Source organism: Phasianus colchicus, chromosome 30, assembly GCF_987193195.1.
Source record: "Phasianus colchicus chromosome 30, bPhaCol1.hap1.1, whole genome shotgun sequence".
Taxonomy (NCBI): Eukaryota; Metazoa; Chordata; class Aves; order Galliformes; family Phasianidae; genus Phasianus; species Phasianus colchicus.
The window spans coordinates 2,608,345-2,635,824 of NC_143465.1; the positions used below are offsets into that span (position 1 = coordinate 2,608,345).

Genomic DNA, 27,480 nt, shown 5'->3' on the forward strand with positions numbered 1-27,480 from the left:
ATCCTTGGACCCCCCCCATTCCAAGGACCCCCCCCAGGTCTTCGGACCCCCCCTCCCTCGGGACTCCTCTATTTCTATGACCCCCCCGGCCCCATTCTAAGGAACCCCCTCCCCTGGACCCCCCCCTCGGGACCCCCCCTAACCCAAGGACCCCCCCAATCCCCACGACCCCCCCCCAAATCCTTCCCACATCACTGAGTCCCCCCCCGGAACCCCAAAACCATTCTCCTCCTCCACCCCCCCCTTCCAGCCCCCCCCATGTGAACCATTCCCCCCCCCCTTCCAGCCCCCCCCCGTATGTGAACCACCCCCCCCCCCTTTCAGCCCCCCCCTCCCATATGTGAACCATTCCCCCCCCTCCAGCCCCCCCCCAATGTTGGCCATTCTCCCCCCCCCCCCCCCAATCCCCCCCCCAACGTTGGCCATTCTTCCTTCCCCCCCCCCTCCACCCCCCCCCCAACGTTGGCCATTCTTCCTTCCCCCCCCCCCTCCACCCCCCCCCCAACGTTGGCCATTCTTCCTCCCCCCCCCTCCACCCCCCCCCCCAACGTTGGCCATTCTTCCTCCCCCCCCCTCTAGCCCCCCCCCCCAACGTTGGCCATTCTTCCCCCCCTCTAGCCCCCCCCCCCAACGTTGGCCATTCTCCCCCCCCCCTCCAGCCCCCCCCCCCCAGAACTCAGCCCCATTTTCAGCTTATTTATTTCAAACCCATCAGTATAAAAAAAAACCCCCAAAAAACCCAGAAAACTTCCAGTGTCACAAAAAAATCCATACAAACCCAGAGGCCCAAAAAAACGCCTCTGTGCCCCCCCCTCCCGCCCCCCAGCACCAGGCAGGGGGGGAAATTTGGCGAGGAGGGGGGGGGGGGGGGGTCCCGTGTTTGTTTATCCCCCCCCCCCAAAATAAAAAATCAGGAGGGATGAAGGATGGGGACCCCACGCTGCGTCCCTTCCTGCAGGACGCATCACAGTTGTCTGTCTGTCCGTCCGTCCATCCACAGGGGGGGGGGCAGCCCCTGTGTGCCCCCCCCCCCCCCAAAAAAAGGTTCCAGCTTTAGGGAACCCCCCCCCCCATCCCCACGGTTTCATTTCCAGCTGCCAAACTCCCCGTTACAAAAAGGGGGGGGGGAATGGAGGGTGGGGGGGGGGGGCAGAGCTGCTCGGTGGGGGCTCAGCCCCATAACGCTGCCCAATGCAGTGGGTTGGGGGGGGGGGGGGCACAACTCACAGCCCCCCCGGCACCAGGAGGGGCAGCAGGAGGGTGATGAGGGTGAAGGGGCTGCTGCCCCTCATGGCCGCGTTCTGCCCCACGCTCCTCAGCACCTGCGCAGCTGCATCGTCTGCAAGGCGGGGGGGGGGGAAGAAGAAAAAGAGCTGTGAGTGGCCCCCCCTACGCTGCCCCACCTGCCCACCACTCCCCCACCCCCCCCCCCCAAAAAAAAGCCCCCCAACCCACCTGCTTGGATCCCCCCCTTCTGCGTTGAGGCTGGGGACGGCGATGCCTGAGCTGGGGATCAAACATGGCGACACAGCGGTGAGGGGCGCAGAGACCCCCCCCCAGGAGACCCCAAATGCCCCCCAGGACCCCCCCACCAACCACCCCCATCACCCTAAGCCCCCCCATGACCCCCATATCAACACCCCCACCCCCTGAGCCCCCCCATGACCCCCCCACCAACCCCCCCCAACACCCTGAGCCCCCCCATACCAACCCCTCCCCATCACCCTGAGACCCCCCATGACCCCCATACCAACCCCCCCCACCCCCTGAGCCCCACAGGACCCCCCCACCAACCCCCCCCAACACCCTAAGCCCCCTCATGACCCCCATACCGACCCCCCCCAACACCCTAAGCCCCCTCATGACCCCCATACCGACCCCCCCCAAACCCCTAAGCCCCCTCATGACCCCCATACCGACCCCCCCCCCAAACCCCTAAGCCCCCCCAGGACCCCCACACCAACCCTCCTTACTCCCTGGGCCCCCCCCAGGACCCCCGTGCCAACCCCCCAAGCCCCCCCCAGCCCCGCAGTTCCCCCCCCATTGAGATGGGCAGGGGTTGCCCGTGTCCCCTCCCCCATGTCCCCCCCCAGGACCACCGTGCCACCCCCTGGGCCCCCCCCAGGACCACCATACCAGCCCCCCCAACCCACCAAGCCCCCCCCCAGCCCCGCAGTGTCCCCCCCCCAAGTGGTGGGCAGGGGTCTCGGCCTAGCTCAGGCCTGTTGCCACGCAAGGCCCGAGCCTGAGGCCACAGCACTCACCAAGCCCCACACATCACACCCCCCCATGGCCCCCCCACCCCTGCAGCCCCCAGGACCACCATACCGCCCCCCCCAACGCCCTGAGCCCCCCCAGCCCCACAGTTCCCCCCCCCAGCAGTGGGCAGGGGTCTCGGCCTAGCTGCGGCCTAGCTCAGGCCCGCTACCACACCAAGCCTGAGCCGCAGCACTCACCAAACCCCACATCCCCTCCCCATGCCCCCCCCCCCCCAGGACCCCCGTGCCACCCCCTGGCCCCCCCAGGACCACCATATCCCCCCCCAACCCTCTGAGCCCCCCCCCAGCCCCACAGTTCCCCCCCCCAGCAGTGGGCAGGGGTCTCAGCCTAGCTGCGGCCTAGCTCAGGCCTGCAACCACACCAAGCCTGAGCCGCAGCACTCACCAAGCCCCACACATTCCCTCCCCAGGACCCCCCCCCAGGACCCCCGTGCCACCCCCTGGCCCCCCCCAGGACCACCATACCACCCCCCCAACCCACCAAGACCCCCCCAGCCCCACAGTTCCCCCCCCCCCCAGCAGTGGGCAGGGGTCTCGGCCTAGTTGCGGCCTAGCTCAGGCCTGCAACCACATCAAGCCTGAGCTGCAGCACTAACCAAACCCCACACATCCCCCCCATGTCCCCCCCCAGGACCCCTGTGCCACCCCCTGCACCCCCCCAGGACCACCATACCAGCCCCCCCAACCCACCAAACCCCCCCCCAGCCCCACAGTTCCCCCCCCCAGGGGTGGGCAGGGGTCTCGGCCTAGCTCAGGCCTGTTGCCACGCAAGGCCCGAGCCTGAGGCCACAGCACTCACCAAACCCCAGACATCACACCCCCCCATGGCCCCCCCACCCCTGCAGCCCCCAGGACCACCATACCACCCCCCCCAACGCCCTGAGCCCCCCCAGCCCCACAGTGTCCCCCCCCAGCAGTGGGCAGGGGTCTCAGCCTAGCTGCGGCCTAGCTCAGGCCTGCAACCACATCAAGCCTGAGCACTCACCAAGCCCCACACATCCCCCTCCCCATGCCCCCCCCCCCCCAGGACCCCTGTGCCACCCCCTGGCCCCCCCAGGACCACCATACCAACCCCCCCAACCCTCTGAGCCCCCCCCCCAGCCCCACAATGTCCCCCCCCAAGGGGTGGGCAGGGGTCTCGGCCTAGCTGCGGCCTAGCTCAGGCCTGCTACCACACCAAGCCTGAGCACTCACCAAACCCCACACATCCCCCCTCCCCATGTCCCCCCCATGACCCCCATGCCACCCCATGGGCCCCCCCAGGACCACCATACCACCCCCCCAACCCACCAAGCCCCCCCCCAGCCCCACAGTTCCCCCCCCCAAGGGGTGGGCAGGGGTCTCGGCCCAGCTGCGGCCTGTTGCGCTCACCGCCTCTGCCCAGCACCGTCACCTTCAGCCTCAGGCACTTCTCGCTCTGCTTCTCCAGGGGTTGGGCTGCCACAAACACGCCGGGTTGGAGGGGGCGGCCTTGGGGTCGTCATCGTCCCCCCCCCCGAATTCCAGCCCATCCCAGTCCCCCCCGACCCCCCCCATCTGCCCCCACCCTCGACCCCCATGAGCCCCCCCACCCACTCAATCTCCCTCCCCCCCATGTCTCCCCCATCATTCTCCCTACCCCCCCCACACCATTCTCCCTGCCCCCCATCATTCCTCTCCCCCATCACCCCCCATCATTCTACCCCCCCATCTTTCCTCCCCCCCATGTCTCCCTGCCCCCCATCATTCCTCCTCCATCATTCCTCCCCCCCAATCATTACTCCCCCATCATTCCCCCTCCCCGTCTCCCTACCCCCCATCATTCCTCCCCCCCATCATTCTCCCTGCCCCCCAACCATTCATTCCTCATCCTTTCCCCCCCCCATCATCCCTCCCCCCCATCATCCTTTCCCCCCATGTCTCCCCCCCTCCCCCATCATCCCTTCCCCCCCCATCATCCCTTCCCCCCCATCATCCCCCACCCCCATCACCCCCCCATCACCCCCCACCCCCATCACCCCCCCCATCATCCCTCCCCCCCATCATTCTTTCCCCCCATGTCTCCCCCCCATCATTCATTCCTCCCCCCCATCATCCCCCCCATCATTCTTTCTCCCCATGATCCCTTCCCCCCCCCATGATCCCTTCCCCCCTCATCATCCTTTCCCCCCCCATCATCCTTTCATCCTTTCCCCCCCCCATCATCCTTTCCCCCCCCCATCATCCTTTCCCCCCCCCATCATCCTTTCCCCCCCCCCATCATCCTTTCCCCCCCCATCATCCTTTCATCCTTCCCCCCCCCCCATCATCCTTTCCCCCCCCCATCATCCTTTCCCCCCCATCATCCTTTCCCCCCCCATCATCCTTTCATCCTTCCCCCCCCCCATCATCCTTTCCCCCCCCCATCATCCTTTCCCCCCCCCATCATCCTTTCATCCTTCCCCCCCCCCCCCATCATCCTTTCCCCCCCCCATCATCCTTTCCCCCCCATCATCCTTTCCCCCCCCATCATCCTTTCATCCTTTCCCCCCCCCATCATCCTTTCCCCCCCCCATCATCCTTTCCCCCCCCATCATCCTTTCATCCTTTCCCCCCCCCATCATCCTTTCCCCCCCCCCATCATCCTTTCCCCCCCCCCCATCATCCTTTCCCCCCCCCCATCATCCTTTCCCCCCCCCCATCATCCTTTCCCCCCCCCCATCATCCTTTCCCCCCCCCATCATCCTTTCCCCCCCCCCATCATCCTTTCCCCCCATGTCTCCCCCCCCAATCACCCCCCCCATCATCTCCCCCCCCATCATCTCCCCACCCCCCATCATTCTTTCCCCCCATGTCTCCCCCCCTCCCCCATCATTCTTACCCCCCCCATCATTCTTCCCCCCCATCGTCCCACCCCCCCCCATCATTCTACCCCCCCCCCCATCATCCTTTCCCCCCATCATCCCCCCCCCAATCATCCCACCCCCCTCATCACCCCCCCCATCATCCCACCCCCCTCATCACCCCCCCCATCATCCCCCCCCCCCAATCATCCCACCCCCCTCATCACCCCCCCCATCATCCCTGCCCCCCCATGTCCCCCCCCCGCCCCCCCCGCCCCCCTCACAGATGTAGTAGTAGCTGCTCCCCTCCCTGAACTCCTTGCCGAGGCTGAAGGCGGTGAACCTCTGGAACTTCTCGCTGAACCGCTCGGCCCCGTGCGGCGCCGCCGGCCGCTCGCACCGCCAGCGTAGTTGATCGGCGGAGCTCGGCGCGCATGCGCGGTGCTCGGCGGCGCTCACCAGGAACAGCGCGTAGCGCTCCTGGATCGCGGCCGGCCGCCCGGGGTCGTAATGCGGGCAGATGATGTCCAGGTGGTCCTCAAGGTGCACGTGGAGCGTCAGGTCGCCGCGGGCCAGCCTGGGGGGGGGCATAAATCGGGGGGGGGGTCAGTGGGGGGGTCAATGGGGGGGGGTGGATAAATGGGGGTCAATGGGGGGAGATGGGGATAAATGGCAGCTGATGTCCAGGTGCACGTGGAGGGTCAGGTCAACGCAGGTCAGCCTGGGGGGGGGGCATAAATGGGGGGGGGGGTCAGTGGGGGGGTCAATGGGGGGGGGGTGGATAAATGGGGGTCAATGGGGGGGGGTTGGATAAATGGGGGTCAATGGGGGGAGATGGGGATAAATGGCAGCTGATGCCCAGGTGCACGTGGAGGGTCAGGTCACCGTGGGTCAGCCTGAGGGGGGGGATAAATGGGGGGGGGTCAGTGGGGGGGGTCAATGGGGGGGGGGTCAGCGGGGGGGTTGGATAAATGGGGGTTAATGGGGGGGGTGATAAGTGGGAGATGATGTCCAGGTGCACGTGGAGCGTCAGGTCGCCGCGGGCCAGCCTGGGGGGGGGGGGGATAAATGGGGAGGGGGGCAGTGGGGGGGTCAATGGGGGGGGGGGTCAGTGGGGGGGTTGAATAAATGGGGGTCAATGGGGGGAGATGGGGATAAATGGCAGCTGATGCCCAGGTGCACGTGGAGCGTCAGGTCGCCGCGGGCCAGCCTGGGGGGGGGGCATAAATGGGGGGGGTTAGTGGGGGGGTCAATGGGGGGAGGGTCAGTGGGGGGGTTGGATAAATGGGGGTTAATGGGGGGGGGGGGGGGGGATAAGTGGGAGATGATGTCCAGGTGCACGTGGAGGGTCAGGTCGCCATGGGTCAGCCTGGGGGGGGGCATAAATGGGGAGGGGGTCAGTGGGGGGGTCAATGGGGGGAGGGTCAGTGGGGGGGTTGGATAAATGGGGGTCAATGGGGGGAGATGGGGGGTGATGGGGATAAATGGCAGCTGATGTCCAGGTGCACGTGGAGCGTCAGCCTGGGGGGGGGGTGACAGATGGGGGGGGGGTCAGTGGGGAGGGGGTCAATGGGGGTGGGGGGTCAATGGGGGTATCAGTGGGGGGGGGGTTGGATAAATGGGGGTCAATGGGGGGAGATGGGGATAAATGGCAGCTGATGTCCAGGTGCACGTGGAGGGTCAGGTCGCCGCGGGTCAGCCTGGGGGGGGGGGGGATAAATGGGGGGGGGGTCAGTGGGGGGGTCAGTGGGAGGAGGGGGTCAATAGGGGTCGAATAAATGGGGGGGGATGGGGATAAATGGCAGCTGATGTCCAGGTGCACGTGGAGCGTCAGGTCGCCGTGGGTCAGCCTGGGGGGGGGGGATAAATGGGGAGGGGGGCAGTGGGGGGGGTCAATGGGGGGGGGGTCGGATAAATGGGGGTTAATGGGGGGGGGGATAAGTGGGAGATGATGTCCAGGTGCACGTGGAGGGTCAGGTCGCCGCGGGCCAGCCTGGGGGGGGGGGGCATAAATGGGGGGGGGTCAGTGGGGGGGTCAGTGGGGGGAGGGGGTCAATAGGGGTCGAATAAATGGGGGGGGATGGGGATAAATGGCAGCTGATGCCCAGATGCACGTGGGGGGTCAGGTTGCCTCGGGTCAGCCTGGGGGGGGGGCATAAATGGGGGGGGGGGTCAGTGGGGGGAGGGTCAGTGGGGGGGTCGGATAAATGGGGGTCAATGGGGATAAATGGCAGCTGATGTCCAGGTGCACGTGGGGGGTCAGGTCACCGTGGGTCAGCCTGGGGGGGGGATAAATGGGGGGGGGGTCAGTGGGGGGGGGTTGGATAAATGGGGGTCAATGGGGGGGGGGGGCAATAAATGGCAGCTGATGTCCAGGTGGTCATTGAGGTGCATGTGGTCGCCGTGGGCCAGCCTGGGGGGGGGCAATGGGGGGGTTAATGGGGGGGGGGGGTCGGATAAATGGGGGTCAATTGGGGGGGGGAAGGGGGGGGAATAAATGGCAGCTGATGTTCAGGTGGTCGTCGAGGTGAACATGGAGGGTGAGATCATTGGGGGGGGGGGTTAAAATAGCAGGGGGGGGTGAAAATGGGGGGGGGGGTGTTAAGGTGGATGTTCAGCATCAGATTGCCATGGGACAGGATGTGGGGGGGGGGCAATGGGGGGGGGGCATAAATGGAGGTTAAAGGGGGGGTGGGGGTGAATGGGAGGGGGGTAAAAATGGGGGGGGGAAGGAATAATTACGGGGGGGGGGGCTGCAGAGCCCTATAAGATCCACGAAAGGGTTTGGGGTAAAAATGGGGGGGGGGCACAGCGCATCCCTTCCCCCCCCCCCAAAAAATGCCCACACAGAGCTTTTTTTTTTGGGGGGGGGGGGGGCGCCTTATAGCCCACCCCCATATTAGGGGACTCCACAACCCCCCCCCCCCCAATATTAGGGCACCTCATGACCTCCCCATAGCACAGCACCCCATAACCCCCCCCCCCCCAATTTAGGGCACCCCCCCATTAGGGCACCCCCCCCATAACCCCCTCCCCATATCAGGGCACCCCAAAGCCCCCCCCCCATGAGAGCACCCCATAACCCCCCCCCAATTTAGGACACCCTACAACCCCCCCCATATTAAGACACACCCCATAACCCCCCCCCCAACTTAGGGCACCCCAAAGCCCCCCCCCCCATGAGAGCACCCCATAAACCCCCCCCAATTTAGGGCACCCTACAACCCACCCCCATATGAGGGCACCCCATAACCCCCCCCCCCCAATTTAAGGCACCCCATAACCCCCCACCCCCATATGAGGGCTCCCCCCCCCCAATTTAGGTCACCCCATAACCTCCCCCCACTTTAGGGCCCCCCCCACCCCCATATCAGGGCTGCCCCCCCCCCACTTTAGGGCACCACCCCCCATATTAAGGCTGCCCCCCCCAATTTAGGGCACCCCATAACCCCCCCACCCCCATATTAAGGCTGCCCCCCCGCCTATTTCAGGCACCCCATAACCCCCCCCACTTTAGGGCACCCCATAACCCCCCCAATAGCAGAGCACCCCATGACACCCCCCCCTATTTAGAGCATCCCCATAACCCCCCCCCTATATTAGGCCTGCCCCCCCCCAAATTAGGGCACCCCATAACCCCCCCTCCCCCATATTAGGGCTGCCCCCCCCCCAGTTTAGGGCACCCCATAACCCCCCCACCCCCAATTTCAGGCACCCCATAATCCCCCCCCACTTTAGGGCCCCCCCCCCCCATATTAGGGCTGCCCCCCCCCAATTTCGGGCACCCCATAACCCCCCCCCCCAAATTAGGGCTGCCCCCCCCACTTTAGAGCTGCCCCCCCCCACACTTTAGGACACCCCATAACCCCCCCCCATATGAGGGCACCCCATAACCCCCCCACCCTCATATTAAGGCTGCCCCCCCCCACTTTAGGGCACCCCATAACCCCCCCCCTTATGAGGGCTGCCCCCCCCCATATGAGGGCACCCTATAACCCCCCCACCCCCATATGAGGGCTGCCCCCCCCCCACTTTAGGGCACCCCATGACCCCCCCCCATATTAGGGCTGCCCCCCCCCCAGTTTAGGGCACCCCATAACCCCCCCAATAGCAGAGCACCCCATAACCCCCCCCCTATATTAGGCCTGCCCCCCCCCAATTTAGGGCACCCCATAACCCCCCCCCATATTAGGGCTGCCCCCCCCCCAATTTCAGGCACCCCATAACCCCCCCCCTATATTAGGCCTGCCCCCCCCCCACTTTAGGACACCCCATAACCCCCCCACCCCCACTTTAGGACACCCCATAACCCCCCCACCCCCAATTTCAGGCACCCCATAACCCCCCCCACTTTAGGGCCCCCCCCCACCCCCATATGAGGGCTGCCCCCCCCCACTTTAGGGCACCCCCCACCCCCATATTAGAGCTGCCCCCCCCCACACTTTAGGGCACCCCCCCCCACACTTTAGAGCTGCCCCCCCCCCACTTTAGGGCACCCCATAACCCCCCCACCCCCATATTAGGGCTGCCCCCCCCCACACTTTAGGGCACCCCCCCCATATTAGAGCTGCCCCCCCCCACTTTAGGGCTGCCCCCCCCCACTTTAGGGCTGCCCCCCCCCACTTTAGGGCACCCCCCCCCCCCACTTTAGAGCTGCCCCCCCCACTTTAGGGCACCCCATAACAACGCCCAGCCCGACGCTGTGGGATGAGAGCAGCCCTCGCCTGGGGGGGGGGCAGCCAGGATGGCACCAGAACTGCAGCCACACCTCAGCCGGGGGGGGGCAACATAGAGGGTAATGGGGGGGGGGGGGGGGCAGCCCTGTAATTTGGGGGGGGGGGGGGGCAGAGCTGCACCCCACACCTCAGCTGGGGGGGGGGGGCAACATAGAGGGTAATGGGGGGGGGGGCAGCCCTATAATTTGGGGGGGGGGGCCATATTTGAGCTGGGGGGGGGAAATGTGGGACTGGGGGGGGGGCAGCCCTATAATTTGGGGGGGGGAGCCATATTTGAGCTGGGGGGGGGGAAATGTGGGGCTGGGGGGGGGGCAGCCCTATAATTTGGGGGGGGGGGGGGGCAGAGCTGCACCCCACACCTCAACTGGGGGGGGGGGACATAGAGGGTAATGGGGGGGGGGCAGCCCTATAATTTGGGGGGGGGGGGGCCATATTTGAGCTGGGGGGGGGAAAATGTGGGACTGGGGGGGGGGGCAGCCCTATAATTTGGGGGGGGGGATCCTATAGGATAAGGGGGTTTTGTTTGGGGGGGGGGCAGAATAACAGCCAGGTAACTTGGGGGGGGGGCAGCCCTACAACTTGGGGGGGGGGGGGCAGCCACATTTCAGCTGGGGGGGGGGGCAGCCCTATAATGTGTGGGGGGGGGGGCCATATTTGAGCTGGGGGGGGGGAAATGGGGGGCTGGGGGGGGGCAGCCCTATAATTTGGGGGGGGGGATCCTATAGGATAAGGGGGTTTTGTTTGGGGGGGGGCAGAATAACAGCCAGGTAACTTGGGGGGGGGGGCAGTCCTAAAATTTTTTTTGGGGGGGGGGGGCAGCAGCCGCATTTGAGGTGGGGGGGGGCGAAATGTGGGGCTGGGGGGGGGGCAGCCCTATAATTTGGGGGGGGGGGGGCAGCCCTACAACTTGGGGGGGGGGGGTCATAACCTCGAGGGCCCCTATAGCTTTAATTGGGGGGGGGGGGGTTGGTGGAAATATATTCCGTGCCCCCCCCCCCACGTCCAACCCTGCCCCCCCCCCCCCCGCCCCCCCCCCCCACATCCTGCAGGCCGTTGTTTGTCAACACGTTTCCCCCCCCCTCCCTTTTCCTTCCCCCCCCCCCCCCCCCAGGAAGGAAAAGGGCCGCACGGCTCCGGCCTGGGAAAGGAAAGGAACGGCCCCCCCCCTGCCCCCCCCCGCCATAATGGGGGGAGGGGGGCAGCGGTGGGAGGGGGGGGGGGGAATGAGGGGAATAGGGAAATAATATGGGGGGGGGAGGGGGAATATGGGGGGGGAATAAAGGGGGGGGGGAATAAAGGGGGGGGGAAAATAAAGGGGGGGGGGAAAATAAAGGGGGGGGGAAAATAAAGGGGGGGGGGAAAATAAAGGGGGGGGGGAAAATAAAGGGGGGGGGGAAAATAAAGGGGGGGGGAAAATAAAGGGGGGGGGAAAATAAAGGGGGGGGGAAAATAAAGGGGGGGGAAAATAAAGGGGGGGGGAAAATAAAGGGGGGGGGGAAAATAAAGGGGGGGGGAAAATAAAGGGGGGGGAAAATAAAGGGGGGGGAAAATAAAGGGGGGGGAAGAAAATAAGGGGGGGGAGAGGGGAAATAAGGGGGGGGGAGAGGGGAAATAAGGGGGGGGGAGAGGGGAAATAAGGGGGGGGGAGACGGGGGGGGGAAATAGGGGGGGGAAGAGAGAAAATAAGGGGGGGGAAGAGAGAAAATAAGGGGGGGAAATGGGGGGGGGGAAGAAAATAAGTGGGGGGGGGAGAGAGAGAAAATAAGGGGGGGGGGAAGAGAAAATATAAATGGGGGGGGAAAATGGGGGCAAAACTATGGGGGGAGAAGAGGGGGGGGGTAGAGGAAAAATATGGGGGGGGGGGAAGAATATGGGGGGGGGGGATGCGGGGGGGGGGCAGAGAAAATATATGGGGGGGGCACATGAAGGCCAGACTATGGGGCAACATGGGGGGGGGGGGGGTGAATATACGGGGCAAATACGCGGGGGGGGAAGGAAGAAAATACGGAGGGGGGGGGGGGAAATACGGGGGGGGGGGCGGAGAAAAAACACGGGGGGGCCTCAACTTCTTGAGGGGGGGGGAAATACGGGAGGGGGGGGGTTTAAATGCCGCCCGGTTTCTGGCGGTCGGTGCGGGGTTGGAAGAAGCGGGGGGGGGGGGGGGGGGGGTTGTGTTGGTTTTTTTTTTTGGGGGGGGGGTTTTGAGGAGGGGGGGGGGTATTTTTTTTTTTGGGGGGGGGTCCCGCGTTGACTCACCGCGTGTTGGAGCCGTTCCAAAACACCGCGTGGTGCTTCGCCCCCCCCGCCCCCCCCGCCGCCGCCGCCGCGCAGAGCAGCGCCAGCAGCGCCCAGCAGCCCCGCATCGTCGCTGAACCGCCGACCTGCGCGGCCCTTATGGACCGAACCGACACCGACACCGAACCGAACCGCCCCTACGGTACCGCCTTACGGCCCCGCACCGCCCTACGGTGCCGCCCTATGGCTCCGAAACGCCCCACAGCACCGCACCGCCTCCCGGTACCGCCCTACAGCTCCGAACCGCCCCTCCGGTACCGCCTCCCGGTACCGCCCTGCGGATCCGAACCGCCCTACAGCACCGCACCGCCCCCCGAACCGCCCCGCCCCTCCGGTACCGCCTCCCGGTGCCGCCCTATGGCTCCGAACCGCCCCACAGCACCGCACCGCCCCTCCGGTACCGCCCTACGGTACCGCCCTACGGATCCGAACCGCCCCACAGCACCGCGCCGCCCCTACGGTACCGCCCTGCGGATCCGAACCGCCCCTCCGGTACCGCCCTACGGTACCGCCCTACGGATCCGAACCGCCCTACGGTACCGCCTTATGGCTTCGAACCGCCCCTCCGGTACCGCCCTCCGGTACCGCCCTATGGCTCCGAACCGCCCCACAGCACCGCACCGCCTCCCGGTACCGCCCTACGGTGCCGCCCTAAGGATCCGAACCGCCCCCCGAACCGCACCGCCCTCCGGTACCGCCCTACGGCCCCGCACCGCCTCCCGGTACCGCCCTATGGCTCCGAACCGCCCCACAGCACCGCACCGCCCTCCGGTACCGCCCTATGGCTCCGAACCGCCCCACAGCACCGCACCGCCCCTCCGGTACCGCCCTACAGCTTCGAACCGCCCCTCCGATACCGCCCCTCCCGAACCGCACCGCCCCTCCGATACCGCCCTACGGATCCGAACCGCCTCCCGGTACCGCCCTACGGTGCCGCCCTACGGATCCGAACCGCCCCACAGCACGGCACCGCCCCTCCGGTACCGCCTCCCGGTACCGCCTTACGGCCCCGCACCGCCCTCCGGTACCGCCCCTCCCGAACCGCACCGCCCTCCGGTACCGCCCTACAGCCCCGCACCGCCCCTCCGGTACCGCCACAACCGAACCGCCCTACAGCCCCGCTCCGCCCCGCAGCCCCGCACCACGCGTCCCGAACCGCACTGCCTTCCGGTACCACCCCCGGTACCGCCCTACAGCCCCGCACCGCCCCTCCGGTACCGCCCCCAAGAACCGCACCGCCCCAACGAACCGCACCGGTACCGCCCCAAAACCGCCCTACAGCTTCGCACCGCCCCGCACCGCCTCCCGAACCGCACCGCCTCCCGGTACCGCCCCACCGAACCGCCCCCAAGAACCGCACCGCCCTCCGGTACCGCCCCACCGAACCGCCCCCAAGAACCGCACCGCGCTCCGGTACCGCCCCACCGAACCGCCCTACAGCCCCGCACCGCCCCACCGATCCGCACCGCCTTACGGTACCGCCCCAAAACCGCCCTACAGCCCCGCACCGCCCCCCGGTACCGCCCCAAAAGCCGCCCTACAGCCCCGCACCGCCCTCCGGTACCGCCTTAAAGCCCCGCACCGCCCCACCGAACCGCACCGCTCTCCGGTACCGCCCCAAAAGCGGCCCTACAGCGCCGCTCCGCCCCACCGAACCGCACCGCCCCACAGCTCCGAACCGCCCCAAAAGCGGCCCTACAGCCCCGCACCGCCCCAAAACACCGCACCGCCCTCCGGTACCGCCCCAAAACCGCCCTACAGCGCCGCTCCGCCCCAAAACACCGCACCGCCCCCCGGTACCGCCCCAAAACCGCCCTACAGCCCCGCACCGCCCCACAAACACCGCACCGCCCCGCACGGCGTGCTGAGATACGGGGCTGGGAGACATGGGGGCGGGGTGTGGGGTCATGGGTGACTTATGGGGTCAGGATATGGGGTGGTATGGGGTTATGGGGTAAGGATATGGGGTTATGGGTTATGGGGTCGGGGTATGGGGTTATATGTGAGATATGGGGTCGGGATATGGGGTGATATGGGGTTATGGGTTATGGGGTCAGGATATGGGGTTATGGGTGACATATGGGGTTGGGATATGGGGTGATATGTGAGATATGGGGTCGGCATATGGGATGATATGGGGTTATGGGTTATGGGGTCAGGATATGGGGTGGTATGGGGTTATGGGGTAAGGATATGGGGTTATGGGTTATGGGGTCGGGGTATGGGGTTATATGTGAGATATGGGGTCGGGATATGGGGTGATATGGGGTTATGGGGTAAGGATATGGGGTTATGGGTTATGGGGTCGGGGTATGGGGTTATATGTGAAATATGGGGTCGGGATATGGGGTGGTATGGGGTTATGGGGTCAGGATATGGGGTTATGGGTGACATATGGGGTTGGGATATGGGGTGATATGTGAGATATGGGGTCGGCATATGGGGTGATATGGGGTTATGGGTTATGGGGTCAGGATATGGGGTGGTATGGGGTTATGGGGTAAGGATATGGGGTTATGGGTTATGGGGTCGGGGTATGGGGTTATATGTGAAATATGGGGTCGGGATATGGGGTTATGGGTTGTATATGGGGTCGGGATATGGGGTTATATGTGAGATATGGGGTCGGCATATGGGGTGATATGGGGTTATGGGTTATGGGGTCAGGATATGGGGTTATGTGTTGTATATGGGGTTGGGATATGGGGTTATGGGGTCAGGATATGGGATCATGTGTGACTTATGGGGTCAGGATATGGGGTGATATGGGGTGATATGGGGTTATGGGGTCGGGATATGGGGTGATATGGGGTTATGGGGTCAGGATATGGGGTTACGGGTTATGGGGTCAGGATATGGGGTGATATGGGGTTATGGGGTCAGGATATGGGGTGATATGGGGTTATGGGGTCAGGATATGGGGTTATGGGGTTATGTGTTGTATATGGGGTCGGGATATGGGGTTATGGGTGACATATGGGGTCAGGATATGGAGTTATGGGGTCAGGATATGGGGTTATGAGTTGTGGGGTTGGGATATGGGGTTATGGGTGACATATGGGGTCAGATTATGGGGTTATATGTGACATATGGGATCAGGATATGGGGTTATGGCGTCGGGATATGGGGTGGTATGGGGTTATGGGGTCAGGATATGGGGTTATGGGTTATGGGGTCAGGATATGGGGTTATGGGTGACATATGGGGTCAGGATATGGGGTGATATGGGGTTATGGGTTATGGGGTCGGGATACAGGGTGATATAGGGTTATGGTTTCAGGGGATATGGGGTTATGGGGTTATGAGTTATAGGATCAGGATATGGGGTTATGTGTTGTATATGGGGTCGGGATATGGGGTTATGGGGTCAGGAAATGAGGTTATGGGGTCGGGATGTGTGGTTATGTGTGACATATGGGGTCAGGATATGGGGTTATGGGGTCAGGATATGGGGTTATGGGTTATGGGGTCAGGATATGGGGTTATGTGTTGTATATGGGGTCGGGATATGGGGTTATGGGTTATGGGGTCAGGATATGGGGTTATGGGGTAAGGATATGGGGTCATGTGTGACTTATGGGGTCAGGATATGGGGTTATGGGTTATGGGGTCAGGATATGGGGTTACGTGTCACATATGGGGCTGGGATGCGGGGTCACGTGTTGCGGGGTCAGGCTGTGGGGTCACATGACACAGGTGGGTCACGTGGCGCAGATGGGTCAGGCAGTGCGTCACGTGACACAGGTGGGTCACGTGACACAGATGGGCCACGTGACACAGGTGGGTTCAGCGCCCCATAAAAGCCGTCTGTAGGGCAAAGGTGGCAGCGCTTATGGGGTCGGGAGCCGCCGCCCCACAACCCGACCCCAAATGGGAGCGAGGGCCGCGGGGATGGGAGGGGGATCCTATAAGGGCTGCTGTGGGGTCAGCGCAGTGTAACGGGGGAACCGATAATGGGGTCAGTCCCTATAATGGGGTCAGTCCCTATAATGGGGTCGGCCCCTATAATGGGGTCAGCCCTATAATGGGGTCAGTCCTACGTCTCAGATCCTAAAATGGGGTCAGCCCCTATAATGGGGTAGGCCCTACGTCTCAGCCCCTATAAAGGGGTCAGCCCCACATCTCTGTCCTTATAATGGGGTCAGCCCCACATCTCAGATCCTATAATGGGGTCAGACCCTAAAATGGGGTCAGCCCTACATCTCAGATCCTACAATGGGGTCAGACCCTATAATGGGGTCAGCCCCTATAATGGGGTCAGCCCCACATCTCATCCCCTATAATGGGGTCAGACCCTATAAAGGGATCAGCCCCTCATCCCAGATCCTATAATGGGGTCAGACCCTATAAAGGGGTCAGCCCCTCATCCCAGATCCTATAATGGGGTCAGTCCCTATAATGGGGTCAGCCCCTCATCCCAGATCCTATAATGGGGTCAGACCCTATAAAGGGGTCAGCCCCTCATCCCAGATCCTATAATGGGGTCAGTCCCTATAATGGGGTCAGCCCCACATCCCAGATCCTATAATGGGGTCAGTTCTACATCTCAGCCCCTATAATGGAGTCAGCCCTACGTCTCAGATCCTAAAATGGGGTCAGCCCTACATCCCAGATCCTATAATGGGGTCAGCCCCACATCTCAGATCCTACAATGGGGTCAGACCCTATAATGGGGTCAGCCCCACATCTCAGTCCCTATAATGGGGTCAGTCTTACATCTCAGATCCTATAATGGGGTCAGTCCCTATAAAGGGGTCAGCCCCACATCTCAGACCCTACAATGGGGTCAGTCCCTATAAAGGGGTCAGCCCCCCATCCCAGATCCTATAATGGGGTCAGTCCTATAATGGGGTCAGCCCCACATCTCAGTCCCTATAATGGGGTCAGCCCCTATAATGGGGTCAGCCCCACATCTCAGACCCTGTAATGGGGTCAGCCCCTATAATGGGGTCAGTCCCACATCCCAGATCCCTTAATGGGGTCAGTCCTACATCTCAGACCCTATAATGGGGTCAGCCCTACGTCTCAGATCCTACAATGGGGTCAGCCCCTATAATGGGGTCAGCCCCTATAATGGGGTCAGCCCCACATCTCAGTCCCTATAATGGGGTCAGTCTTACATCTCAGATCCTATAATGGGGTCAGTCCCTATAAAGGGGTCAGCCCCACATCTCAGACCCTACAATGGGGTCAGTCCCTATAATGGGGTCAGCCCCCCATCCCAGATCCTATAATGGGGTCAGTCCCTATAATGGGGTCAGCCTTACATCTCAGATCCTATAATGGGGTCAGACCCTATAATGGGGTCAGTCCCACATCCCAGATCCCATAATGGGGTCAGTCCTACATCTCAGCCCCTATAATGGGGTCAGTCCCTATAATGGGGTCAGCCCCATATCTCAGCCCCTATAATGGGGTCAGCCCCCCATTCCCGATCCCATAATGGGGTCAGTCCCTATAATGGGGTCAGCCCCACATCTCAGACCCTATAATGGGGTCAGCCCCTATAATGGGGTCAGCCCTACATCTCAGCCCCTATAATGGGGTCAGCCCCACATCCCAGACCCTATAATGGGGTCAGCCCTACATCTCAGACCCTATAATGGGGTCAGACCCTATAATGGGGTCAGCCCTACATCCCAGATCCTATAATGGGGTCAGCCCCTATAATGGGGTCAGCCCCACATCCCAGACCCTATAATGGGGTCAGCCCCACATCCCAGACCCTATAATGGGGTCAGCCCTACCTCTCAGACCCTATAATGGGGTCAGACCCTATAATGGGGTCAGCCCTACATCTCAGATCCTATAATGGGGTCAGACCCTATAATGGGGTCAGCCCTACGTCTCAGATCCTAAAATGGGGTCAGCCCCTATAATGGGGTCAGTCCCTATAATGGGGTCAGCCCTACGTCTCAGATCCTATAATAGGGTCAGCCCCACATGGGCTATGGGGCAGAATCTATAGGGCAGTGTCTATAGGGCAGTGTTTAAAGGGCAGAATCTATGGGGCAGTGTTTATAGGGCCGCGCTATGGGGCAGTGTTTATAGGGCGGTATCTATGGGGCAGTGTTTATAGGGCCGTGCTGTGGGGCAGTGTTTATAGGGCGGTATCTATGGGGCAGTGTTTAAAGGGCAGAATCTATGGGGCAGTGTTTATAGGGCCGCGCTATGGGGCAGTGTTTATAGGGCGGTATCTATGGGGCAGTGTTTATAGGGCCGCGCTATGGGGCCGCCCGGTGCCGCCAGACGGGTTTTCCCACCTCGCCCCATTGGAGCGCAGCCTCCGCCCCACTGCGCCTTGTGGGGCCGGGCGGAACTGCAGCCCCATTACTGCTATGGGGTCAGCGGGGCAGCAAAACCCCATTGCTGCTATGGGGTCAGCGGGGCAGCAAAACCCCATTGCTGCTATGGGGTCAGTGGGGCAGCAAAACCCCATAGATTATTTCCCCCATAGATCCCATTTCACCCCATAGATCCCACCTGACCCCACAGATCCCATCCGACCCCACAACCCCATTATTTCCCCTACAGACCCCATTATTTCCCCCACAACCCCATTTTTTCCCCCACAGACCCCATTATTTCCCCTACAGACCCCATCCGACCCCACAGACCCCATTATTTCCCCCACAGATCCCATCTGACCCCATAGATTCCATCCGACCCCACAGACCCCATTATTTCCCCCACAGACCCCATTATTTCCCCTACAGACCCCATTATTCCCCCACAACCCCATTATTTCCCCTACAGACCCCATTATTCCCCCACAACCCCATTATTTCACCCCATAGATTCCATCCGACCCCACAGACCCCATTATTTCCCCCACAACCCCATTACTTCCCCCACAGACCCCATTATTTCCCCTACAGACCCCATTATTTCCCCCACAACCCCATTTTTTCCCCCACAGACCCCATTATTTCCCCTACAGACCCCATCTGACCCCACAGACCCCATTATTCCCCCACAGATCCCATCTGACCCCATAGATTCCATCCGACCCCACAGACCCCATTATTTCCCCTACAGACCCCATTATTCCCCCACAACCCCATTATTTCACCCCATAGATTCCATCCGACCCCACAGACCCCATTATTTCCCCCACAACCCCATTACTTCCCCCACAGACCCCATTATTTCCCCCACAACCCCATTATTTCCCCCACAGACCCCATCCGACCCCACAGACCCCATTATTTCCCCCACAGACCCCATCTGACCCCATAGATTCCATCCGACCCCACAGACCCCATTATTTCCCCTACAGACCCCATCTGACCCCACAGACCCCATTATTTCCCCTACAGACCCCATCTGACCCCACAGACCCCATTATTTCCCCCACAACCCCATTATTTCCCCCACAACCCCATTATTTCCCCTACAGACCCCATCCGACCCCACAGACCCCATTACTTCCCCCACAGACCCCATTATTTCCCCTACAGACCCCATCTGACCCCACAGACCCCATTATTTCCCCCACAACCCCATTATTTCCCCCACAGACCCCATTATTTCCACCACAACCCCATTATTTCCCCCACAGACCCCATCTGACCCCACAGACCCCATTATTCCCCCACAACCCCATTACTTCCCCCACAGACCCCATTACTTCCCCCACAACCCCATTATTCCCCCACAACCCCATTATTTCCCCCACAGACCCCATCTGACCCCATAGATTCCATCCGACCCCACAACCCCATTACTTCCCCTACAACCCCATTATTCCCCCACAAACGACACCCGACCCCACAGATTCGCCCTTTATTCGCAGCTCCCGCTTCCGTCCCGCACCGCAATACGAAAATCGCCGCCGAAGCACCGAAACCAAAAACCCCAAAAAAAAAAACGAAAAAACCCCAAAAAACCCCAAAAAGCCGAAAGAAAAAAAAAAAAAACCCAAAAATCCTCCATTTGGGGTCGAGCCGTTTTTTTTTTTTTTTTCTTTTTTCCTTTTTTGCCAGTTTTTGGCCCCAAAAAGTGTCTGTGCGTTTGCATAGCTTGGGGTCTTCACGGAAGACGATGAAAATCCTACAAACGGCCCCATAGCTGAGCTCTATGGGGTCGGAAAGCGGAGGGATCCCATAAAAACCCCCTTTCACCTCCCCCACCCCAAAAAAAATCCACCCCATAAATTCAAACCCGGATCCCAAAGCGCCCCGGTGATGCGGAGTCCCATAGGGGGTGTATGGGGTCATGGGGTTTATGGGGTCGGGGGGTTTATGGGGTCAGGGGGGGCCTTATAGGGTCTGGGGTCCTTATGGGGTTGGGGTGGGGAGGTTTATGGGGTGGGGCCCCGCATCCCACACCACCCCACAAATCTGAACCCCATAGAGGGTGAGTGGCGTGGAAGGAGCTCTATGGGGTCGGGGGGGGGTTTATGGGGTCAGGGGGTTTTATGGGGTCAGGGGGCTTTATGGGGTTTGGGGTCCTTATGGGGTTGGGTTTATGGGGACCCCACACCACCCCACAAATCTGAACCCCATAGAGGGTGAATGGTGTGGAAGGAGCTCCTATGGGGTCGAGGGGGGGTTTATGGGGTCGGGGGGGGCCTTATAGGGGCTGGGGTCCCTTTAGGGTCGGGGTGGGGAGGTTTATGGGGTGAGGTTTATGGGGACCTCACACCACCCCACAAATCTGAACCCCATAGAGGATGAGTGGCATGGAAGGAGCTCTATGGGGTCGGGGGGGTTTATGGGGTCGGGGGGTTTATGGGGTCGGGGGGGTCCTTATAGGGTCTGGGGTCCTTATGGGGTTGGGGTGGGGAGGTTTATGGGGTGGGGTTTATGGGGACCCCACACCACCCCACAAATCTGAACCCCATAGAGGATGAGTGGCGTGGAAGGAGCTCTATGGGGTCGGGGGGGGTTATGGGGTCGGGGGGTTTATGGGGTCAGGGGGGGCCTTATAGGGTCTGGGGTCCCTTTAGGGTCGGGGTGGGGAGGTTTATGGGGTGGGGAGGTTTATGGGGTTGGGTTTATGGGGACCCCGCATCCCACACCGCCCCATTGATGCTGAGTCCCATAGAAGATGAGTGGCTCCTATGGGGTCGGGGGGGGTTTTATGGGGTCGGGGGGGCCTTATGGGGTTTGGGGTCCTTATGGGGTTGGGTTTATGGGGACCCCACACCACCCCACAAATCTGAACCCCATAGAGGATGAGTGGCGTGGAAGGAGCTCTATGGGGTCGGGGGGGGGTTTATGGGGTCAGGGGGATCCTTATGGGGTTGGAAGGGGGGGTTATGGGGTCAGGGGAGCCTTATGGGGTTTGGGGTCCTTATGGGGTTGGGTTTATGGGGACCCCACACCACCCCACAAATCTAAACCCCATAGAGGATGAGTGGCGTGGAAGGAGCTCTATGGGGTCGGGGGGGTTTATGGGGTCGGGGGGCTTTATGGGGTCGGGGGGTTTATGGGGTCGGGGGGTTTATGGGGTCAGGGGGGCTTTATGGGGTTTGGGGTCCTTATGGGGTTGGGTTTATGGGGACCCCAAACCACCCCACGAATCTGAACCCCATAGAGTGGCGTGGAAGGAGTTCCTATGGGGTCAGGGGGGTTTATGGGGTCGGGGGGATCCTTATGGGGTCGGGGGTGGCCTTATAGGGTCTGGGGTCCCTTTAGGGTCGGGGTGGGGAGGTTTATGGGGTGGGGTTTATGGGGTTGGGTTTATGGGGACCCCACACCACCCCACAAATCTGAACCCGATAGAGGATGAGTGGCGTGGAAGGAGCTCCTATGGGGTCGGGGGGCTTTATGGGGTCGGGGGGTTTATGGGGTCGGGGGGGGCCTTATAGGGTCTGGGGTCCCTTTAGGGTCGGGGTGGGGAGGTTTATGGGGTGGAGTGGTTTATGGGGTGGGGTTTATGGGGACCCCGCATCCCACACCACCCCATTGATGCTGAGTCCCATAGAAGATGAGTGGCTCCTATGGGGTCAGGGGGGGTTTTATGGGGTCAGGGGGGTCCTTATGGGGTCTGGGGTCCCTTTAGGGTCAGGGTGGGGAGGTTTATGGGGTGGGGAGGTTTATGGGGTTGGGTTTATGGGGACCCCAAACCACCCCACAAATCTGAACCCCATAGAGTGGCGTGGAAGGAGTTCCTATGGGGTCGGGGGGGTTTATGGGGTCGGGGGGTTTATGGGGTCTGGGGGTTTATGGGGTCAGGGGAAGCCTTATGGGGTCTGGGGTCCCTTTAGGGTCGGGGTGGGGAGGTTTATGGGGTTGGGATTATGGGGACCCCGCATCCCACACCGCCCCATTGATGCTGAGTCCCATAGAAGATGAATGGCTCCTATGGGGTCGGAGGGGCGGTTTATGGGGTCGGGGGGGTTTTTATGGGGTCAGGGGGGTCCTTATGGGGTCTGGGGTCCCTTTAGGGTAGGGGTGGGGAGGTTTATGGGGTGGGCTTTATGGGGACCCCCACCCCACACCACCCCACAAGTCAGAAACCCCATAGAGGATGAGTGGCGTGGAAGGAGCTCCCATGGGGTCGAGGGGGGGTTTATGGGGTCAGGGGGGGTTTATGGGGTCGGGGGGATCCTTATGGGGTCAGGGGGGGTTTATGGGGTCAGGGGGGCTTTATGGGGTTTGGGGTCCTTATGGGGTTGGGTTTATGGGGACCCCACACCACCCCACAAATCTGAACCCCATAGAGTGGCGTGGAAGGAGCTCTATGGGGTCAGGGGGGTTTATGGGGTCGGGGGGTTTATGGGGTCGGGGGGGCTTTATAGGGTCTGGGGTCCCTTTAGGGTCGGGGTGGGGAGGTTTATGGGGTGGGGAGGTTTATGGGGTTGGGTTTATGGGGACCCCAAACCACCCCACAAATCTGAACCCCATAGAGGATGAGTGGCGTGGAAGGAGCTCTATGGGGTCGGGGGGGTTTATGGGGTCGGGGGGCTTTATGGGGTCGGGGGGTTTATGGGGTCAGGGGGTCCTTATGGGGTCTGGGGTCCCTTTAGGGTCGGGGTGGGGAGGTTTATGGGGTGGGGTTTATGGGGACCCCACACCACCCCACAAATCTGAACCCCATAGAGGGTGAATGGTGTGGAAGGAGCTCCTATGGGGTCGAGGGGGGGTTTATGGGGTCGGGGGGATCCTTATGGGGTCAGGGGGGGTTTATGGGGTCAGGGGGGCCTTATGGGGTTTGGGGTCCTTATGGGGTTGGGTTTATGGGGACCCCACACCACCCTACAAATCTGAACCCCATAGAGTGGCGTGGAAGGAGTTCCTATGGGGTCGGGGGGGTTATGGGGTCGGGGGGTTTATGGGGTCGGGGGGGGCCTTATAGGGTCTGGGGTCCCTTTAGGGTCGGGGTGGGGAGGTTTATGGGGTGGAGAGGTTTATGGGGTTGGGTTTATGGGGACCCCAAACCACCCCACAAATCTGAACCCCATAGAGTGGCGTGGAAGGAGCTCTATGGGGTCAGGGGGGTTTATGGGGTCAGGGGGTCCTTATGGGGTCTGGGGTCCCTTTAGGGTTGGGGTGGGGAGGTTTATGGGGTGGGGATTATGGGGACCCCACACCACCCCACAAATCTGAATCCCATAGACGGTAAGTGGTGTGGAAGGAGCTCTATGGGGTCGAGGGGGGTTTTATGGGGTCGGGGGGGGTTTTATGGGGTCAGGGGGATCCTTATGGGGTCGGGGGGGTCCTTATGGGGTCTGGGGTCCTTATGGGGTCGGAGTGGGGAGCTTTATGGGGTGGGGCCCCGCATCCCACACCGCCCCATTGATGCTGAGTCCCATAGAAGATGAGTGGCTCCTATGGGGTCGGAGGGGCGGTTTATGGGGTCGGGGGGGTCCTTATGGGGTCAGGGGGGTCCTTATGGGGTCTGGGGTCCCTTTAGGGTTGGGGTGGGGAGGTTTATGGGGTGGGCTTTATGGGGACCCCCACCCCACAATTCAGAAACCCCATAGAGGATGAGTGGCACAGAAGGAGCTCCTATGGGGTCGGGGGGAGATTTTATGGGGTCGGGGGGCTTGTATGGGGTCAGGGGGGCCCTTATGGGGTCGAGGGGGTCCTTATGGGGTTTGGGGTCCTTATGGGGTCGGGGTGGGGAGCTTTATGGGGTGGGGCCCCGCATCCCACACCGCCCCATTGATGCTGAGTCCCATAGAGGATGAATGGCTCCTATGGGGTCGGGGGGAGGTTTTATGGGGTCGGGGGGGTTTTATGGGGTCAGGGGGGTCCTTATGGGGTCGGGGGGGTCCTTATGGGGTTTGGGGTCCCTTTAGGGTCGGGGTGGGGAGGTTTATGGGGTGGGGTTTATGGGGACCCCACACCACCCCACAAATCTGAACCCCATAGAGGGTGAATGGTGTGGAAGGAGCTCCTATGGGGTCGAGGGGGGGTTTATGGGGTCGGGGGGATCCTTATGGGGTCAGGGGGGGTTTATGGGGTCGGGGGGGGCCTTATGGGGTTTGGGGTCCTTATGGGGTTGGGGTGGGGAGGTTTATGGGGTGGGGAGGTTTATGGGGTTGGGTTTATGGGGACCCCACACCACCCCACAAATGTGAACCCCATAGAGTGGCGTGGAAGGAGCTCTATGGGGTCAGGGGGGTTTATGGGGTCGGGGGGTTTATGGGGTCGGGGGGAGCCTTATGGGGTTTGGGGTCCCTTTAGGGTCGGGGTGGGGAGGTTTATGGGGTGGAGAGGTTTATGGGGTTGGGTTTATGGGGACCCCACACCACCCCACAAATCTGAACCCCATAGAGGGTGAGTGGCGTGGAAGGAGCTCTATGGGGTCGGGGTGGGGGTTTATGGGGTCGGGGGGGTTTATGGGGTCAGGGGGGCTTTATGGGGTTTGGGGTCCTTATGGGGTTGGGTTTATGGGGACCCCACACCACCCCACAAATCTGAACCCCATAGAGGATGAGTGGCACAGAAGGAGCTCTATGGGGTCGGGGGGGGTTTATGGGGTCAGGGGGGTTTATGGGGTCAGGGGGCCTTATGGGGTTTGGGGTCCTTATGGGGTTGGGTTTATGGGGACCCCACACCACCCCACAAATCGGAACCCCATAGAGGGTGAATGGTGTGGAAGGAGCTCCTATGGGGTCGAGGGGGGGTTTATGGGGTCGGGGGGATCCTTATGGGGTTTGGGGTCCTTATGGGGTTGGGGTGGGGAGGTTTATGGGGTGGGGAGGTTTATGGGGTTGGGTTTATGGGGACCCCACACCACCCCACAAATCTGAACCCCATAGAGTGGCGTGGAAGGAGGTCTATGGGGTCGAGGGGGGGTTTATGGGGTCGGGGGGGTTTATGGGGTCGGGGGGGGCCTTATGGGGTTTCGGGTCCTTATGGGGTTGGGTTTATGGGGACCCCACACCACCCCACAAATCTGAACCCGATAGAGGATGAGTTGCGTGGAAGGAGCTCTATGGGGTCGAGGGGGAGTTTATGGGGTCGGGGGGTTTATGGGGTCGGGGGGGCTTTATAGGGTTTGGGGTCCCTTTAGGGTCGGGGTGGGGAGGTTTATGGGGTGGGGTTTATGGGGACCCCACACCACCCCACAAATCTGAACCCCATAGAGGATGAGTGGCGTGGAAGGAGCTCTATGGGGTCGGGGGGGGTTATGGGGTCGGGGGGTTTATGGGGTCAGGGGGGCCTTATAGGGTCTGGGGTCCCTTTAGGGTCGGGGTGGGGAGGTTTATGGGGTGGGGAGGTTTATGGGGTGGGGTTTATGGGGACCCCACACCACCCCACAAATCTGAACCCCATAGAGTGGCGTGGAAGGAGTTCCTATGGGGTCAGGGGGGTTTATGGGGTCGGGGGGGCTTTATAGGGTCTGGGGTCCCTTTAGGGTCGGGGTGGGGAGGTTTATGGGGTGGTGTTTATGGGGACCCCAAACCACCCCACAAATCTGAACCCCATAGAGGGTGAATGGTGTGGAAGGAGGTCTATGGGGTCAGGGGGGTTTATGGGGTCGGGGGGTTTATGGGGTCAGGGGGTCCTTATGGGGTCTGGGGTCCCTTTAGGGTCGGGGTGGGGAGCTTTATGGGGTTGGGTTTATGGGGACCCCGCATCCCACACCACCCCATTGATGCTGAGTCCCATAGAAGATGAGTGGCTCCTATGGGGTCAGGGGGGGTTTTATGGGGTCAGGGGGGTTTATGGGGTCGGGGGGGGCCTTATGGGGTTTGGGGTCCCTTTAGGGTCGGGGTGGGGAGGTTTATGGGGTTGGGTTTATGGGGACCCCACACCACCCCACAAATCTGAACCCCATAGAGGATGAGTGGCACAGAAGGAGCTCCTATGGGGTCGGGGGGAGATTTTATGGGGTCAGGGGGGTCTCTATGGGGTTTTCTGGGTCCCTATAGGGTCTGGGGGGTCCTTATGGGGTCTGGGGTCTTTATGGGGTTGGGGTGGGGAGGTTTATGGGGTGAGGTTTATGGGGACCCCCCACCACCCCACAAATCTGAATCCCATAGACGGTAAGTGGTGTGGAAGGAGCTCTATGGGGTCGAGGGGGGTTTTATGGGGTCGGGGGGGGTTTATGGGGTCAGGGGGGTCCTTATAGGGTTTGGGGTCCCTTTAGGGTCGGGGTGGGGAGGTTTATGGGGTGGAGAGGTTTATGGGGTGGGGTTTATGGGGACCCCACACCACCCCACAAATCTGAACCCCATAGGGGATGAGTGGCGTGGAAGGAGCTCTATGGGGTCAGGGGGGTTTTATGGGGTTGGGGGGGTTTATGGGGTCGGGGGGGGCCTTATGGGGTCAGGGGGGGTTTATGGGGTCAGGGGGGCTTTATGGGGTTTGGGGTCCTTATGGGGTTGGGTTTATGGGGACCCCACACCACCCCACAAATCTGAACCCCATAGGGGATGAGTGGCGTGGAAGGAGCTCTATGGGGTCGGGGGGGGTTATGGGGTCGGGGGGATCCTTATGGGGTCAGGGGGGGTTTATGGGGTCAGGGGTGCTTTATGGGGTTTGGGGTCCTTATGGGGTTGGGTTTATGGGGACCCCACACCACCCTACAAATCTGAACCCCATAGAGTGGTGTGGAAGGAGTTCCTATGGGGTCGGGGGGGGTTTTATGGGGTCGGGGGGGTTTATGGGGTCGGGGGGATCCTTATGGGGTTGGAGGGGGGGTTATGGGGTCAGGGGGGCCTTATGGGGTTTGGGGTCCTTATGGGGTTGGGTTTATGGGGACCCCAAACCATCCCACAAATCTGAACCCCATAGAGGATGAGTGGTGTGGAAGGAGCTCCTATGGGGTCGGAAAGCGGAGGGATCCCATAAAAACCCCCTTTCACCTCCCCCACCCCAAAAAAAATCCACCCCATAAATTCAAACCCGGATCCCAAAGCGCCCCGGTGATGCGGAGTCCCATAGGGGGTGTATGGGGTCGGGGGGT

At 61.9% G+C, this 27,480-nt stretch overlaps 2 protein-coding genes across 4 annotated transcripts; one reads left to right on the forward strand and one right to left on the reverse strand.

Moving 5' to 3' along the window:
- Positions 1–1,127: 1,127 nt before the first annotated feature.
- EFNA1 (ephrin A1) lies at positions 1,128–12,779 on the reverse strand. Of its 3 annotated transcripts, XM_090127349.1 has the most exons (6): positions 12,404–12,776; positions 12,073–12,372; positions 5,365–5,657; positions 3,651–3,716; positions 1,456–1,506; positions 1,135–1,339 (listed from the first exon to the last, which is right to left on the reverse strand). In XM_090127349.1, the coding sequence occupies exons 2-6, from the start codon at positions 12,177–12,179 to the stop codon at positions 1,224–1,226; spliced, it is 633 nt and encodes a 210-aa protein (XP_089983475.1). In that variant the 5' UTR covers positions 12,180–12,372; positions 12,404–12,776; the 3' UTR covers positions 1,135–1,223. The 3 variants fall into 3 exon arrangements, with proteins under 3 accessions (XP_089983476.1, XP_089983475.1, XP_089983474.1); XM_090127350.1 differs by having other exon boundaries at positions 1,128–1,339; positions 5,404–5,657; positions 12,073–12,779; XM_090127348.1 differs by having other exon boundaries at positions 12,073–12,776.
- Positions 12,211–13,743, forward strand: LOC149914345 (uncharacterized). Its single transcript, XM_090126870.1, has 2 exons — positions 12,211–12,827; positions 12,876–13,743. Exons 1-2 carry the CDS (start codon positions 12,211–12,213, stop codon positions 13,681–13,683), a joined length of 1,425 nt encoding a protein of 474 aa, XP_089982996.1. The 3' UTR covers positions 13,684–13,743.
- Positions 13,744–27,480: the final 13,737 nt, after the last annotated feature.

Excerpts from the sequence above, each read along its gene's own strand:
- LOC149914345 (XM_090126870.1), top strand. The coding sequence starts at position 12,211 with ATGGACCGAACCGACACCGACACCGAACCGAACCGCCCCTACGGTACC. Across the intron at positions 12,828-12,875 it reads GCCCTACGGCCCCGCACCGC|CCCTCCGGTACCGCCCTATG; the intron begins CTCCCGGTACCG and ends AGCACCGCACCG.
- EFNA1 (XM_090127349.1), bottom strand. The coding sequence starts at position 12,179 with ATGCGGGGCTGCTGGGCGCTGCTGGCGCTGCTCTGCGCGGCGGCGGCG. Across the intron at positions 3,717-5,364 it reads GAGCAGCTACTACTACATCT|CCCAACCCCTGGAGAAGCAG; the intron begins GTGAGGGGGGCG and ends TGTTTGTGGCAG. Across the intron at positions 1,340-1,455 it reads GAAGGGGGGGATCCAAGCAG|ACGATGCAGCTGCGCAGGTG; the intron begins GTGGGTTGGGGG and ends CCCGCCTTGCAG.